Here is an 18,864-nt window from a genome sequence, read left to right as displayed (position 1 = left end):
TAATTGTGCACAAATTTAGTTTCAACATTGTAATACAAAAGAATAATTTTTTATTATGATTTTTATCGAATCGATAACAGATTCTTTAGATAAGGTGAATCATATGATTAATCAACTGTTAAAGTCTTAATGCAATAGGTAATCTAGATACTGACACGTGAAACGGTATCATTATAACTATGACAATCTCTATCAAGATCCCTTTTTCATGGCCGATTAAATATAAAAATTAATACGATAGGAAAATTTTATACACGTGTTAATACTATTTTAAAATTGTTATAATATGCAAATAGAAATGTGGGAATGTGTGATTGATACAATAAAGAAAATTGATTTATAAAAAAATAATTTAAATATTTTCATTTTAATTAGAAATAAAAAATATAAGATTACAATTTAATGCCAAATAATTCATAAAAAATAAAAGATTACAATTTAATATCAGATAATTCATAAAAAAAATTTTCTCTTTAATTTACATTACAAAATTTGTTACTTGTTATTGTTACATTGGAAATTAAATAACAAACAATTTACATTACTTCCAGTTATAACACAGGTTTACAAAATGCATACTGTGTCAATTTAATATGAATACTATTATATAATACTTATAATATTACATTGAATTCCTTTTTTTAGTTACTTAATTTTCTATAATATTATAAAAAATATAGTACAATGAAATATTATACATATTTGCAATGATAACGTAATGAACAAGTGAGAAAAAAATGTTATGAACGATACAATCATATCTATAAAACAATTCATTAACCAGTTAACTGTAATTGACGTGTATACTCGTCATAAAGAAGTGTAACGATTTTGTGTGATTAACGAGTATATTCGTCATGGCTTGATTCTGGCGCTATCAAACGAAGACGCCGCAGAGTTAACTGTGATTAAATTTATAAAAACAAACGTATCATTAAACTTCAATAGTTTCTTTTTGTTCTTCCGATGAATGTTTTTCATTTGTTTTATCAAATTTCCGATTACCAAAAGGTAACCATACTCCACTTGATAACCATAACAATACGCAAAACATACTCATTCCTGAAGTGAAGTGTAACGAACCGATATAACTTCCAGTAACATCATGCACCATACCTGAAAATATTTTATTAAATAAATAAACTAATAAAATTGAAAAATTGTTAAAGTAAAAAATTCTAAAATTACTTTATAAATATATAAAGTAATTAAAAAATTAAACTAATAACTCAATTAAATGAATGAATTAATGTTATATTAACAAACAAATAATTTATTAATTTTAAATAATATATTATTTTATATATATATATATAATATTTTAATAATATATTATTTTATTTTAATAATATATTATATCATATTAATATATTATAATATTATATTATTATTAATTATATATATTATATACGTGTGTTAATTTTATATTAACAAATATAATATACAGGGTGTTATATATAACTGTATTCACACAAACAATTATTCAAGTACTTGAAATAACCTGACAAAAAAGATACTTTAAACAAAAGTTGAACTGTTTTTGTTTGATTATAGATCGCAATAAAAATGTAATTTTTTTAATGACACCCTATATTTTTGATCTCACGATATTTTAATCCGTATTAATACGAATTCAACGAACTAGTGTAGCATGACCCAGTTATATGGAACACTCTGTATATATGATCGTTAAATATTTACCTATAATCGGTCCCATACTGATAGACAAAATGCCACTGACAACCATTTGAATACCTGATGCTGCTGGCAATCGTTCTAAAGGAACATAATCTGGTATGATCAAGGCTTGAAATACAGCCTTTGTACCTTTTGCTATTCCTACGATTACAGCTACTAGGATTACGGTTGGATAATTTTCACCCCAACTACATAGAACTACAAAAGAAAAGAGAAAACATTGATAAATAAATGAATCATTGAATTTACTTTGAAATGAATGAATAAAAAAATAAAATTTATTTTTATAATATGATTTCATGTTTTATATATTTTTCATATATTATATTAATGTTTTGTAATATATTTTATACTATATTAATATAATAATATATTTTATAATATATTAATTATATTTTATATTATTTATTATATTATATTTTATAATATTTTAATAATATATTATTATATTAATGATTTATATATAAAATTTATATACATAAATTTAGAAAAAATTTATATATAAATAAAATATTAAATATAAATATGACTAATTTGATAAAATACAATCGTTGGTGGTTGAATAAAATAAAAAAAACGAACATAAAAATAAATCAATAAATGAAAAATCGAACAATCACTGAGGATTTTGTTTGATAATTAATGTTATGTTTGATAAAAAAAAATGTTTGTGTGTTATTTAAATCAACCCACCACGAGATGAAAAACACTCTTGAGCTTTTTTTTTAATTTTTTTTTCTCCATTTTCTATCATTCTCTCATTTCCAAATATTTTGTTTGTTTACGTTGATTTTACGTACTCGTCCTTCCTAAAGTGGATCCTATCAAGGATATCACGTAAAGATATCTCGGTGTCCAGTGGGCTTTTTGTGCGAGCAAAGGAACACAAAGACGTCCTGATATATCAAAGGCAGCTTGGATAGACATTATAGTGGCAATCTCATTTATATTTAATCCTGAAACTTTCTCTAGGACGAACGGTATCAAAGCATTGAAGTTTGTCTCGGCTACCAACGATATTCCCATACCTATTTTTTTATTTATTAAATTATTATTATTATTATTATTATTATTATTATTATTATTATTATTATTTGTTGTGGTTGTTTTCTTATAAATGAGATAAGAAATAATTTTTCTGTATATTTTTTATTCTTAATTATTTCTAATTTAACTCTTATCTTGGTCGTCAGTCACGTAAGAAGGGACTTACAAATTAAAATGTTATAATTAATTAAATAATAATTAATTTCATATATTTGTAGTACTCTTCAAAAAAAAAAAATAAATTAAATAAGAATAATAAAAATAATAAAATTAATGAATAATAAATTAAACTAGAAATGTTATAATTAATTAAATAATAATTAATTTCATATATTTGCAATACTCTTTCAAAAAAATAAATAATAAATAATAAAAAATAAATAAATAAATATAATATAATAATTTTTAATAAATAATACATTATTCTTGTAATACTGAACAATTTTGTTACATTTACATTAATTAACTGAAACTGTCATAGAGTTACAACTTTTAGTGAGAATCATCAATATAAAAATTTGACGACCGATAAGGGTTAATATAAGGGATGTATAAGAAATGTTTTTACTTACCCAAAACCACTAAAATGTAACGCAGATCTTGTAAAAGTTTCAGATCTAAATTTGTCGAGATTTTATTCAAAATGTTACGTTTTTTTGTATTCGTTGCTTTAACATCTTCGCAATTAATTGCCAAATTATCTTCTTCTTCGTTTTCTTCTCTTTCTTCATTTCTTTCTGCTATTTGTTCACGATTGTTTAATAATCGACACTCAACATGGTTTTCCACGTCCTTTTTATTTTCCATTTCCATTTTTTTTGTATCCTCGTTTTTCACATTGTTCTCAGAAATAATTGAATCCTGCCGAAATAATATTAAATTAAATGATTGATGAACGATCACTGATATGTAAACAAAATATTGATTAATATATGTAAAAATTACCTTAGGGTTTATTTCATTATTATTTACGAAAGGTCTTAATAAACAAGAACCAATGAAAGAATTGGCAGCTATTCCGGTGAATATTAATAAAGTACCAGTAGTACCGTATTCGTTTAATAATTTCACTATCAAAAGTGGCATTACAATTGGACCAAGACCTGTGAAGGTTACACAAAGTCCCATTGCTATGTTACGTTTTTTTCTAAAATACGTATTAAGTGCTAAACTCGTACCAAAATAAATTATGCCTACTCCTATACCTAATTCAAAAAAGTAACATAATAGAAAATGTTATTTATTATTAATAAAAATATCAAAAAATACATATATATATATATATATATATATATATATATATATATATATATATATTCCTTAATAAAATAATATTAGGTTATTAACTATGAAATGTCTGATTACTCGTATTATTCTCACATCAAAATCAGACATTTCATATTTAATGACCTAATGTATATAATAATTATATATAATAATTTATTAAATATTTAATATATCAAACTACTAAATATAAATTAATTAAATATTGAATATATTAAATATATATTAAATATATATTAAATATAATAATAATTATTATTATATAATAAATTTGAATTACAGTATAATATAAATTAAAATAAAACTAAATATATATAATATAATAAATGATTTTATAATTATATATATGTAAATAAATAATAATTTTTAATTTAGTTACCTAAAATAAAACAATATCCAATAATGATTGTAGGAAGTGTTAAAGCAAACGCAGTGACGCATACTCCAATAACAACCATAAAACATCCAAAAAAAGTGACTTTTCGGAATGAAAATTTTTTCATCATGGGACCACTTATCAATCCAAGGCTACAGGATATCGTACCATTTAAATGGAGTATTAAAGATATTTGCGTAGCAGTAATACCCAAATTCGTGAAACGTTCTTTAAAGATAAGACCGTAACATTGTAGAGTTGGCAGTACAGAAAGCTGTAAAATCAAACGAACAAAATTATGTAGTCATTTTTAATTGTTCTACTTATAATTAAAAAAAAAAAAAGACAAAAAAAAGACAAAAAAAAAATTTTCCTCGTTTGTAATCTTGAAAATTACTTTTATCGTTACTTCCTTTATTTACACTTTGTTTTTTTTTCTTGTACAAAGTATAATATAACACTTTGTTATAGGATTTACTAATAGATATCATATCACTGTAACACTAGATACAAATATTTATTTTTTCTATCATACTAGAATTTATTTATTTCTTTATAGAAACAAAAAGAAAAATTGCATTTATTTTAAAAGAATTATTTTTTTAAAATTAATTTAAAATAATCAATGATATATATATTAGGGTAGGTAAAAAAAATCAATTATTTTTTTTTACAAGTGCCACGGAAAAATGGGTTGTTAGACACCTTAAAACAATTCTCACCAAATATGAGCCCTTAATTTTAATAGGAAGATCCTCCTCATCGCAGTTTTTTATTTTTTTTCAGTTCAATAGATTAAAATTCATACCTCATTATTTATTGATTGTACAGAAAAATGTTCTGGAAGAATTTTGTAGGAAATTTAATGCTCTACAAAAAAGGTATCTTATATTTTTTCCGTAAACCTCACCATTTGAATGATATTGAAGATGTAAGTTTGATTATTTTAAGACAAGTTTCATTTTTTTTTATGAATTTTATAACTCGACAATAATTGACTATAATAAAATGCACAATACAAATTCTTGTAGGAAATTAACTGCTCTATAAAAATTGTGTCTTATGTTTTTTCGATTAAATTAAGCGTTCAAAAGATATTCAGAGACAGAAATCAGTACACATGAAAGTCTAATGATGAATATTTTTTGAACGCTTAATTTAATCGCCAAAACATAAGACACAATTTTTATAGAGCAGTTAATTTCCTACAAGAATTTGTATTGTGCATTTTATTATAGTCATTTATTGTCGAGTTATAAAATTCATAAAAAAAAATGAAACTTGTCTTAAAATAATCAAACTTACATCTTCAATATCATTCAAATGGTGAGGTTTACGGAAAAAATATAAGATACCTTTTTGTAGAGCATTAAATTTCCTACAAAATTCTTCCAGAACATTTTTCTGTACAATCAATAAATAATGAGGTATGAATTTTAATCTATTGAACTGAAAAAAAAATAAAAAAATGCGATGCGGAGGATCTTCCTATTAAAATTAAGAGCTCATATTTGGTGAGAATTTTTTTAAGGTGTCTAACAACCCATTTTTCCGTGGCACTTGTAAAAAACAAAATAATTGATTTTTTTGACCCACCCTAATATATATATTGTATATATAAATGTAAATGTAATTGTTTTATATAAATATTTATTAATATATTTTATAATATATTACTATATAATATAATATAATATAAATATAATATAAAATTATTATATTTGCATAAATATAAATATAAATAAAATTAATATAATTAAATTATAAAATTATATAAAAATAAATATATATACAAATAATAATATAATTAAGATTGTTTATTATATAAATAGTATACAATAATATAAAATACTTTGAAGTAAGAAAAAAAGAATGAAAATATAAGAAAAGATGAATAATAAAACTTACGTTTATAATAGTAGCACCTAAAACTATCATCCAAGCCCAACCTTTGTCAGTTTCGAAACGAGTCATGATAATTAAGATGAATCTTCAAAAATTCTTTTGAATGGTAAAAAAAAAAATTTGGTCTCCTATCGTTCCTCTCTGAAGGCTCGTCTTCGAGTAGTCTAGAGACTGTAGAAAATTGATTAGTAGTAGTATATAATTCGGGATGTAACGAACGATAAGATAAACGATGACTCTCTTTCTTCTGATAGGATGTTTAAAAGATAGAAAACAAGAGTAAAAAGAGAAAGAAAGAAAAAAGAAATGTGTTTTGTTTGATAAGTCTATTTTTTTTTTTTTTTGAAATAATAACACTTCAAATCTCTTATACCTATTTTTAAATGTCCAAATTATAATATGTACTTCAGATAACAAGTTTTATTTGTTAATCTAAAGTTAGAATAATTTTATGCTGGAATAAATCTGAGAGAATATATTTTAACAATATTTTTTTATTAAATGTTTAGTTGACCTGTTTTATAGTTAACAATATTGGTCATTGAACTTAAAAGATGTATTTGACAAAAGATAAACATGTGTGTGTATGTGTGTACTTTGGTTTATTATATTTACTTATTGGATAAATAATATAATTAAATAAAATTATTTTCTTTGTTAAAATATAAAATACTAAATAATAATAATTCTAAAATATACTATAATAATAATATTAAATATACTGCTAATAATAATACTAAAATATAAAATATAAATGTATATACTATATATTATATATTTATAATATATAATAATTATAATAATTGCAAATATATAATATATTAATATTATAATTATTATATTATTAATATTAATAATATAATAATATTATTAATATTATATATATATAATATAAAATATATAATATATTATATATTATAAATTTAATAAAAATAAAATGTTCAATATGCTGTGATAAAATTCGAATTAAAATAACATATGCTTTAATTTATTATACTACTTATTAAATAAATAATATAATTAAACAAAGTTATTTTATATAAAGAATATAATTATGTTCTTTCATTAAATATAAAATAATAATAACTATGATATAAATATATGAATATTTGAAAATATTTCACATGCAATAACAATAACATATACTTTTGTTTATTACTAATAAGAATAAGAATAAAAATAAGAAGAATAAGAAAAAAAAGTGCACAATTACAGCATAGTACTCAAATGGCAAATTATTACTATATAGTAGTTGATAGCACTTCAACGTTAGATAACCCGAGTAGAAATAAAACGAAGCATATATACACACACACATATCTTAAATGGGATACTTTAATCGGCTGAATTGCTTCTACTATTATTCGTGTATACTTATGTTATATTATTTGATCTAGTTTTTTGGTTAATGACAGTTAATAATAGTCTTACCGTTCCATGTCAACTGAAAACTCGACTAATTTTTATCCAAATAACGTCTGACATGTCCAATTAATTATTTAAATTAATCTACAAAAAAAAAACATTTTACGATAACATTACCTATATATAGATAAGTACATTTGTTTACGTTACATTAAAACACAAAACTTGAATAATTTATTATTGCTAAAATATTAATTCTTAAAATTCATCGATCGAATGATGTTTCTCATTTCTTTTTTTTTGTTTACTCGCCACTCGAAATTATCATATTATCTAAGATTATCTCGTTAATCGTTATTTTGATATAAGTTCTTTTTTTTCTTTTTCAAAACGTTAATGTAACGTAAAATAATTGAATATTTATAAGTTTGATTATTCGTTTTTAAACGTCGAATACTTTACCTTGTTATAAATAACATAAGTGGTAACTCTTATCCATTTCTCTGTTTAATCTTCGTTTTGTTATTTGTCAAACAATTAACATATCTTTTCTTCGTATATTTGTTCACGTATTATTTAAATAACTTAAAGGTATAACAATAATAATAAGGATTTAAATGTTTCGTAGAAAATTCACTTGATTCATATAATAATAATAAACAATAATAATAATAAGAAGAAGTATTTTAAACGTTTCGTAGGAAATTCACTGGATTCATGAATTCACAATGTTATTTAATTAATTTAATATTCAACAGGAAAAAAAATATCACAAATAATGTTGAATTACACATTGTTAACTATTATTTCACGATTTTGTAATTTTTCTACGTTTAATATAAAAATAAAATCACGTGGATGAAATCAATAAACATATGATCACATATGATCACTGTATATATTATATATATATATATGTACGTATCAACACGAACTGCAATCTTTGTTAGACTGATTCTGGTTGAGTTGGTCAATGAAGACGAGAATAAGGTTTGAAAACCGGCTTCGTAAAGTAGATCCCAGAGTGTGCTGCTTATTTCTTATTCTTATACTTCGTTTTATACTACATATACTTGTTATACGTATCTACTACACCTACGTGAGTTGATCGTGGAACATGTAAGCCGGTTTATGCTTGAAACGACTCCTTCAGTTTTATTACTGAAACCGATTTAAACATTTCTTCTTTATCGATCGAATTAAATAAATATAATTGTTTATAGTTCAAAGAACATTGAACATTTTACAAATTGTTTTGACGAATGAATAGTATTTAATTTGTTAATATTTATAGAATTAATCATCAGTTTTAAGGATAACATCTGTTATAACATTGATAAAGATAATACCGTTTTTAAAGTATATTATTAATGAGAAGGAATGTAATTGATTTTTATTTTAATATTATTTATTTACGTGTGTTAGGATGAAATATTAGATAGTTTTATTTATTTTTAAATAATATCGAAGATTTATAATAGTAATAATTAATTAATTATTAACATATTAATATTTCAAATTTATAAAATAATTGAATTTTAAAATATTAATATTTCAAATTTATAAAATAATTAAATTTTAAAATATTAATATATTTAAAATTTATAAAATATAATTAAAATTTAAAATATTAATATTTAAAATTTATAAAATAATTAAATTTTAAAATAATAATATATTTAAAATTTATATAATAATTGTAATATATTAATATATTAAATATTAATATAATAAAATTATTTTTTACATTAATAATTAATTATTTACTGTATTTAGGTACAATTTGATTATTATGTTAACTTTATGTTAAACAAAATTTCATTACTCGTAATATTTTAGCAAATATTTTATCATTATTCGTTATTATAAATAATTGATCTGTTTTATAGGAATTATTTCAACACTGATAAAAAAAAGATAAAAAAAGATCGTAACTATGATAATAGATCTCTGATGTAACATTGTAAATCAACGTTAAGATATAATACGTTTAAACTTCTTAGAATTCGTAATTGTGAATCATTATAACATTGAAAGAGGAATACTAATCGGATAATCTAATGCCATAATCTTGGTTTCAAATTTACATACGCCTAATCTTATCTGTAATGTGATTTCTATTGAAATATGAATTATTATCATTCTCGTTATTGTTATAAATATAAAACAAATCTAAATAATTAAATATTAGGAATTTAATTTATGGAATACACAGGGTGTTAAAAAATAATTCAAATCCGTGATATATTTTTTTATTATTATATATTTTTTTCTATAATATTGACAACGTGTAATAAACTATAATTAATAGCGTATAAATTACAAAAATTTAATAGCAAAAATTACAAGTTGATCTTTAATACTTGAATTATTATTACAAAAAAAAAATAATTACAATTGTTCGTTTAAATTTTGTCAAGATAAATCTTTAAAAATCTGTTCGATCAATTGTTTACAAAATAAATAATTCGTGTCATTCGTTATTATTAATAATAAATAACATGTCGATTATTCTATCGTATTTTTTTGAGTTTCTTCAATAAAATTTAGTTTCCTTTTACGTAGACCGAAATATGAAAATTCAATAGTCCACGAGATAAATGTCATAATGATTAAACTTGTCATAACGTGAATGCAGATTCTATAACTCTGGGTATAATCTCGTATGAATCCTGTATATATATATTAATCAATCAATATTAAATTATTTTCATTGAAATATAATATTTTGATTATTCTTATAGATGAATCATTTATATATAAAAATATTTTATTATTATGATAATAAAATTATGATAATAAATCTATTGAAAATAATATTGAATAAGAATAATATTTTTAGGAAAAGAAAAAAACAACTTACCGATAAGTGGACTCATAGCAACAACGAAGATACCCTTACAGACCATAAATATTCCAAATGCACTTGGTAATTTTTTTAATGAACAACATTCAGAAATACTTAGATTTAAATTGACCAAAGTGGCTCCACGTAAAAATCCAATTATTACGAATAATATGATTAGGGTTGTTCCTTTCGTACGTTCGGCAAGTACTGAACAAAAAATTAAAAATAAAATATGTAAACATATAAAATAATATTTATAATATATTAGAGTGAACGAGAAGTTCGCGTGTTTATTATAGTGTGTTATAAATTGTATTATAAATTACATAATGAATTATTTTTTTAATAAATTTTATTTTGGAAATATTAATAAAAAATAATTCACGAATTTTTGGTTCACCCTAATATCAATATTATATATATAAATAAATAATTAAATTACAATTAAAATAAATAATTGAATTATAATAATAATTAAAATAAATATATAAATTAAATTTATATATTTTATATATTTATATAAAATTAAATATAATTATAATCATATATTTATATATTTATATATAAATTTAATTTAATAAAATAATAAAATAAAAATAATTAAATTAAAATAATAATAAATTAATGTAATTCTAATATTAAGAAGAGAATAAATATAATATATATATATATAAAAGAGAGAGAGAGAGAGAGAGAGATAATTAATAAACTTGTTATGTATGTTAATTAAAAAAAAAAAAAAAATAAGGAGAAGAAATAGAAAAACTTACCGGAACGTCCAAATCCAACCATAATAGAACAAATCCAAAATATCGATCTTTTCTTCAATCCTAGTCTATCGAATATGGTTGGTAACGTCAAACGTGCAAGGATGTCCGTAAAGGCGGTGATGGATAAACAAAAAGCGACTTCCGCCTTGGTCATTCCTATTGATCGTCAAGTATCTCGAGGAGTCTAGCTAAATTCTAAGTAGTGCCGTAGCGAGGTTAGATGGTCGATTTTGATCATTTATATCAACTACCCTCTAAATTCATTCATCACCATTATTATTACTTTTATTTTATCCTTTTTCTTTTTTTTTCAATATCTTTTAAATATTAATTTGTTTTTTTCTTTCCATTTTATGTTCTCACTTTCCGCGTATCTCGCGCATGAGCACACGTGTGTGTTTGCACTGTAAATTCTTTTTCTTTTCTTTTCTTTTATTTATTTAATTCAAAAATCATCAAACACACGTTAGATTTATTTTAAATAAAATAAAAAAAAAAGATTTTTAACTAAATTTAACGAGATCGATACGGACCACCGATAAATCCTTGCTACGATACGTACTCGTGAATTTCTCTTGCCAGTCGATACTAACCGATGCTCGAGAGGAAAAATGGAGTCATCAGCTTGAAATTTGATTCTGCCACGTAATACAGACTAGTGCCAATAACTACGTTCAGATATATGGTGTCTTTCAATAAATCCAAGTCAAATGTTTTCTTTATTTTATCGAAGAACGTTGTTTTTGTTGTTGTTGTAGTAGATTTTTTATTCTCGTCATCCTCAATTTCGACGATTTTTGAATCGGTCATTTTGGTTTCACTTTTTCTTCTACCATCCCCGTTGTCGTGACTCGTACCATTTGTTATTTTACGCATGGAAGTTGAAGTTTTTTGTAACAAAGCATCCTTCTCCTTAGGTTCAGTTATTTTCTAAATAAATTTTAATTATTTTCATATATATATATATGTAACTTTATAAATCATTTACTTGTTGTTCGTATTTACAAATTTAATTATTTTACGAAATATCGAACATTTATTATTATTATTATTTTTAATCGAAGTAATTAATGATTTTTTATTTTTTTTTAGAAATATATCATGAATTTAGTTTTACGTTACTTTGGATATCGGAGTATCTTTTTTTTTAGTTTCCAGAGATCTCAATAGACATGCACCGACTACTGAATGAAGTGCCCACGCACTTATGATCATCATAGTTCCACGAAATCCGTAAGATTTTAATAATATGTGAACAAGCTGTGAACATAGAAATATAAAATAAAATGATTATACATAACGTGATGATTGATTATTATTATAATGGATTATAAGTTCAGAAACAATTGAAAAAATAAATTATTGTTTTTATGATTCATTTGATATTACAATTATTTATATTAGAAATTAAATAATAATCTATTATTACAAATTATTATACAATACAGGGTGATTCTTGGAACGGAGGCGGGTTATAACTTATTTTTAAGTAACAATAGAAAAAAATCATAAAGGAAAAAGTTATATGGCACAACAAAGGTCAACTTTCTATGACCTTACTTTTTTCGAAAATACATCGATGCACCCGCTAGATGCAGTTGCACTTTTTTTTTAAATGGAACTTTATAATTTTTTTACACTATTCGATTCTTTTTTTAATTCTGCGTTAAAAAGTATTAAGTGAAGGTCATCGAAATGTCAATAGTTTACGAGATATTGATTTGTATATACATGTAATTATACGACACCACATTTATGTGGATTAGTAATTATAATACACGAATCAATTTACTAACCTGCGGTACTAACATCATTGCCAAGGTTGTTCCAGCCATTGAGAAACCAACCGCTTGTCCACGTTTCTTGTCGAAGAAAGTGTTCAAGGCTACGAACGCGGATGCAATTGCTATTCCTGTACCAAAGCCTATACGTAAACCGATAAATTGCTATTATAAATAATATTTTTTTTTATTCTACAATTTCAAATCTAACAATAAACAGGTTTGATTTAACTTTTTCTAATGAGTTAACAAATGATTGAAATTAATACAATTAAAATAATAATAATTCACCTCCTAAAATGCTATAAGTACAAATCAAATAAGGCATGCTGTCTGCTCTGGATGTCAACATAAGACCTGTACAACTTAAAAGTGAACCAAAAAATGCAACCTTTCTGTAAGAATATTTTTTCAACAATGGTCCAACAAATAGACCTGTAAAAATAAAAAGTTCATTTTGTTTTACGATTTTTAGATCATCAAATCGAAGATTAGATCATCAATTGGATTTCAGTTCAATTTAATTTAAATATGAAAATAATCAACTGTTATAAGAAAATTGTAAAAAAAAAAAAAAAACAGAAAAAAACAATTAATTAACAATTACCTGAAAAATTAACAATAGCGTCAAGTACGCTCATTATCACTGAAGTTCCTGTAGATTCAATATTGAGTTCTTCTAAAAGATCTTGGAAGAGTAGACCAAAAGATGGATCCAGAGATCTCAACGAAAGCTAATTGTATATAATTAAATTAACACTTATTTTATGAATGACATTGAAAATTTAATATTGTTTGTTTTTTTACGAATCACTATGTATAACATTAAAATAATTATTATTTCCTAATAAGATTTATTTTTCTTAATGTTTCACAATTAATAAAATAAAAAATAAAATAAGAAAATAAAATAAGAAAAAATGTTACAATAATTACTGTTTAGATATAATATCATTTAATTTTTATATTAAAAAAAATATCGATATAATTTTTATCGTAACTTTGACATCGATATCTAAAATATATATAATAACAAAGATATGACGTAGGTTCGCATGTAAAGTGATAGATAAAGAACCGACAAAAATGTGCATACATATATATTTATATATTATATATGTAATTAAATTATATTATATAATTAAAAAAATTATTAATAATATTATAATAATAAAATTATTAAAATTAATTAAAATTAAAAGAATTAATAAAAAGATAATAAAATTATATATAAATAATAATAATTTATATTATATATTATTATAAATATATATGTGTGTTAACAAAAATAGAAAATTTCAATCTTTTAAAAAAGTTATGAAATCCATAAATTAAGTAATTGTCTTTCAAACTTCATGTTTGAAGTAATAATAATAATATTTTATAATAATGTTGCTTTTTACAACACTTAAAATAATGTAACGATACGAATTAAATTTATCCATAACAACAACAAAACTTTAATTAAACTTACTACTTAATAACAGAACACTAATCGTACTATTTAAATAAATAATCACAATATTAATAAAGATGAAATATGTAAAATAACAAAATATTTTAACTTACCGATATTAAACTACTGCCTAAACAAACGAACCACCCCCAACCACCATCTGGTGCTTTCTTCTTCGTTTCATCTCGTGATATGTTCTTCATTTTTATAAATTACCAGAAGAAGAAATCACTGAATTTCTTGTCTCTGTGTGTGTGTGTGTGCGTGTGTGCAGAAGTCTTCCTTCAAACTTTGACTACGATTTAAACTGATTTGAATTTGAATGTTCACGTGTTATACACAATTTTAAATAAGACTTACTTAGGTATTAATGGTAGAATGATTTCTGCTTTTGATCACATGATCGAATGAAAACCATCGTCATTTACTAATGATAACTATCACTTTATTCAACGATCACTGATTAATAGATATACCTAATCTATTTTTTCTCACTTCTTTTATCGATATATACTTATTTTTTTTAAATACGATTAATATAATATCAATGTAAATCACAATTTCGTACGTTGGTTCGCTCGTGAAGCCAAACGTCCATTTGTTCGTTCACACTTTTGCACACTGATTCATTCGAGACTTATCGTTCATTTTTTTTTTAATTTTTTTATCTATATATTCCACAATATATTTATCACATAATGGCAAAGATAATTCGTTAAAAAGATTAACTCTCGCGTTTAATAATAATTTTTTCACACAATCCGTAAATTATTAAAAATATTAACAATGTTATTTGTTAAATCGATAATCGAAAAAAGTATGTTCCAACTATTATGATAATCACTATATTTTTAATTTATTATATTAGACAATTTTTATTATTGTTTTTTTTTAAAAGATCAATCAAGTTATTTAAAAAAAAAAAAGAGAATTACTATTGTGTTGCAATAAATAACACTTTTATACAAAAAAAAAATGAATATACTTTTGTTATCAATGTATGAATTATAATATATATGTATAATTATTATATTTTTCATTCACTGTAATCAAAACACAAAACGATTGATATCTTGTTATTATAGTTCGTATCAATTTTCAATGATTAAAATATTTTATCGTATTTGATATAATATATCGATATAAGTTACACCAATGCACTCTCGTATGTTTCAACATTATGTCAAATATTTAAAAGATATACGAAAAAAATACAAAGAAAAATTAAAAATTAATGTTTATGATTTATGTATTTTTTTTTTTTTGCAATAAGTAGCACGATTAATATCTACTGCATGAACTAAATGAATTTCACTTGATTGCACAGTTTTTAACTAGAAGAAGAACTTGATAACACTTACCCGTGTGTTCTGTTACGACTATTTCTAATGTGATTGTGCTAGCCACTACTACTGGATGACCTTCTTGTCTCAACGTTTCATAAACTACGTGCAAACGTCGCTAAAGGAGGAAGGAAGGAAGGCTAACAATAATGAACGGAACGAAGAACAAAAAAAAAATATATATATATATATATACACGTGATCAACGAGAATCAGCATGAGTTTGTTAATCATCGATGCTATCACTTCACGGTTTGTTACATTTTTCTCCTAATTTTTATTCATTTATCTTGTGAACATTTATTTGTATTCGTTAAACGTATGATTATCTTTTGCATAAATTTTGTAATCGCCTGAATAATAATTAATAACATTTATGTTATCTGTGCATAAGTTTATCAATCGAATAAGATTAAATGATTGACATAGTTGGAACAATGTAATTAAACATTAATTTTATTTAATATGTATAAATGATAATAATCAAATTTTTGTATTTTGTAATTACATTAAATATATATTATATGTTATAAATTATATTATATATTTTTTTATATTTTATATTATATCTAATATGTGGGTATATATTAAATATATATCAAATAAATATGTATTATATAAATAATATATAAAATAAAAATAATATTATATATTAATAAATTTAATATTTAAAATAATATATTAAATAAATATATATTATATAAATATACGTATTAAATATAAATATTATATTTAATATATTTATTCTATTATATAATTATTTATTATTATATTATTATTTTCAAAATTATTAAATACTAATAATAATTAAATTAAAATAATAATAATTAAATATATGTATTAATAAAATATACACATTAATATTGTATATTATATATTATAATTACTAGATGTAAATTTTCCAAAAGCTTATCTTTCTCTATTTATTATTGCAAAACGTTATAAATAATTGACAAAATTGGTAAAAAATATATCAAAGTTTTATTGTACTCTATTTTTATTCTTTTCATTTACTCATTCGTATTTTTTGTTTCATTATTGTTATTATTATTATTATTATTATTATTATTATTATTATTATTATTATTATTATTATTATTATTATTATAATCATCGTATTATTTTTTATTTTATGCAACTAAAATATTTTATCTCTGAAGGTGAAATTTATTTTCAGACAAAGTAAAAAGACTTCCGAATGGGTGGTGGGAGTGAGGAGAGAAGAGTGGGGGAAAGTCGAATAAAATAATTGGATAAATGTGCGACCGAAAAACTCGTTTGCTACACCTACCAGAAACTCTAATAAGGGAAAGGCGGTTTTATGAGGTTGTGTATAAGATACGTAAAGGAATAAAATATAACTCGTATATATACACACACAATTATAATATATTTGGTCGAATAAGAGTATTAAGATATTACGCCAAGAATGTGTATGTATGTGGGTACATATGTATCGTACAAGTCAAATAGAGAGATATGTATGTACATATAAATACATAAGTTGAATAATTCGTTACGGTTTACGAATTCTTTTGAATTTATTTAACATACAAATCTAAATAATTCCTGTCTCCTTCCTTTTTTTATTATTTTTTTTTATCTGTGTCTCTACGTATGTATTTGTTTAATGTATATTTTTATAAGTGTGTAAGAGTATATATATATATATATATATTTTTTTTTTCGTTTTAAATAATTTCTTGGTTTTTATATAGATATACGTACTATTGAATAATAACAGATACATTTTTGAAAACATTTGATCAACATTTTTTTTGTAATTCCTTTGCAGGAATGATGATACCTAACATAATAAATGATATTACAGAGTATAATAAGAAATACGATATTATTCCGTAGCATCGGACTTTAATAGTGGAAATGTACTATGTTTTGTCACAACCAATAATCTCAAATAGAATATGAGTCAACCACAGGACTCATTTGTCTGGCATGATAGTTTATATTTTCTTTTATTTTTATACGACACTTTACCTATTTTTCATTAACATCTCGGATGATTTTTAAAATCGTCCAATAAATTGATACATTTAAAATATTTACCATACGCTTTTTATTATTTTTTATTTATATATATTTAATTAAATGTTTATGAAATTAGTAGCAAAATAAATAAAATTACATTTCTGTCTTTTTAATACTATTATAAGTTTTGTGTTCACGTGTTGTAATTTTTAATTTCAGTAGGCTCATAATTTTCCAGCTCATATTTTCAATTTTTATTTTTTTGAATTATACTACAATAAAATTTACTTTTCTATATAACATGGAAATAATTGGTATAAGGGAATGCATGTGAAATTTTTCCCTATGTTTCCTCAAAAAAAGTTGAGTATTAGTTCTTACTGTTTGTACAGAAAAGAATATATTTTTGATTCCAATAAAGATGTTTTGTCAATTTCTTCTTGTAAGATTGCCCCAAGGAGTATGCAACCACTACGCATCGTTAACATGGAAGTATTGGAGGAAAATAGAAGCATTCATAAGGGGCAACCGCAGTAAACAATCTGTCAGTAATGAACTAATCGATTCAATGATGATTTTTACATGTTTTTATATTAAATTATGCTTTATATAATTATATAATATTTATTTAAACAATGTTTAATAAAATAAAGATTTAAATTATGTGAAATTTAATACTACATGTTGAATATTTAAAATTAAATTAAATATGTTTTATTTTAACATTTCAATTCTTCTAAACTAAATTTTTAACAATTATAATATATTATTATTTAATTATTTATTAACGTATATATCATTTATATTTATATATCGAATAGAGTATTTAAAGATTTAATTTAAAAAGTTTTTTTTCGACTTTCAGTAATATTATTATACGTAATCAAATCGTTATTCAAAACAATAACAATAATACCAAATATCAAATTACGTAAAGTAAATTATTATCTTAAGATAATCAAGAGATATATTCGAACTTTATAAATAATTAACATATTTTGG

General features: G+C 22.2%; 2 protein-coding genes across 7 annotated transcripts; both read right to left on the bottom strand.

Annotated features, from left to right (window-relative positions):
* Positions 1-545: 545 nt before the first annotated feature.
* On the bottom strand, positions 546-8,678 carry LOC107070158 (monocarboxylate transporter 9-like). Of its 3 annotated transcripts, none has more exons than XM_089176791.1 (9): positions 8,133-8,678; positions 7,742-7,819; positions 6,314-6,481; positions 4,409-4,679; positions 3,691-3,950; positions 3,318-3,606; positions 2,499-2,726; positions 1,702-1,896; positions 546-1,116 (listed from the first exon to the last, which is right to left on the bottom strand). In XM_089176791.1, exons 3-9 carry the CDS (start codon positions 6,377-6,379, stop codon positions 935-937), a joined length of 1,491 nt encoding a protein of 496 aa, XP_089032917.1. In that variant the 5' UTR covers positions 6,380-6,481; positions 7,742-7,819; positions 8,133-8,678; the 3' UTR covers positions 546-934. The 3 variants fall into 3 exon arrangements, with proteins under 3 accessions (XP_089032917.1, XP_089032916.1, XP_089032918.1); XM_089176790.1 differs by having other exon boundaries at positions 8,138-8,678; XM_089176792.1 differs by having other exon boundaries at positions 3,691-3,848; positions 8,138-8,678.
* Positions 8,679-9,926: 1,248 nt separating this feature from the next.
* On the bottom strand, positions 9,927-15,997 carry LOC107070157 (monocarboxylate transporter 12). 4 transcript variants are annotated; one of them, XM_015328089.2, is made up of 10 exons: positions 15,892-15,997; positions 14,644-14,825; positions 13,682-13,808; positions 13,366-13,509; positions 13,090-13,217; positions 12,416-12,553; positions 11,887-12,223; positions 11,294-11,449; positions 10,539-10,730; positions 9,927-10,347 (listed from the first exon to the last, which is right to left on the bottom strand). In XM_015328089.2, exons 2-10 carry the CDS (start codon positions 14,731-14,733, stop codon positions 10,184-10,186), a joined length of 1,476 nt encoding a protein of 491 aa, XP_015183575.1. In that variant the 5' UTR covers positions 14,734-14,825; positions 15,892-15,997; the 3' UTR covers positions 9,927-10,183. The 4 variants fall into 4 exon arrangements, with proteins under 4 accessions (XP_015183575.1, XP_015183574.1, XP_015183573.1 ...); XM_015328088.2 differs by having other exon boundaries at positions 14,644-14,837; positions 15,892-15,933; XM_015328087.2 differs by lacking the exon at positions 15,892-15,997 and adding an exon at positions 14,891-15,279 and having other exon boundaries at positions 14,644-14,837.
* Positions 15,998-18,864: the final 2,867 nt, after the last annotated feature.

The sequence above is a fragment of the Polistes dominula genome, unplaced genomic scaffold, assembly GCF_049000335.1.
Source record: "Polistes dominula isolate Pdom_NZ unplaced genomic scaffold, Pdom_raw_medaka contig_12, whole genome shotgun sequence".
Classification (NCBI taxonomy): domain Eukaryota; kingdom Metazoa; phylum Arthropoda; class Insecta; order Hymenoptera; family Vespidae; genus Polistes; species Polistes dominula.
This window is presented reverse-complemented; position numbering and strand designations above follow the sequence as displayed.

Excerpts from the sequence above, each read along its gene's own strand:
- LOC107070158 (XM_089176791.1), bottom strand. The coding sequence starts at position 6,379 with ATGACTCGTTTCGAAACTGACAAAGGTTGGGCTTGGATGATAGTTTTA. Across the intron at positions 3,607-3,690 it reads ATAATGAAATAAACCCTAAG|GATTCAATTATTTCTGAGAA; the intron begins GTAATTTTTACA and ends TTATTTCGGCAG. Across the intron at positions 1,117-1,701 it reads CAGTATGGGACCGATTATAG|GTATGGTGCATGATGTTACT; the intron begins GTAAATATTTAA and ends AAATATTTTCAG.
- LOC107070157 (XM_015328089.2), bottom strand. The coding sequence starts at position 14,733 with ATGAAGAACATATCACGAGATGAAACGAAGAAGAAAGCACCAGATGGT. Across the intron at positions 13,510-13,681 it reads CGCTATTGTTAATTTTTCAG|GTCTATTTGTTGGACCATTG; the intron begins GTAATTGTTAAT and ends TTATTTTTACAG. Across the intron at positions 12,224-12,415 it reads AAGATACTCCGATATCCAAA|AAAATAACTGAACCTAAGGA; the intron begins GTAACGTAAAAC and ends AAATTTATTTAG.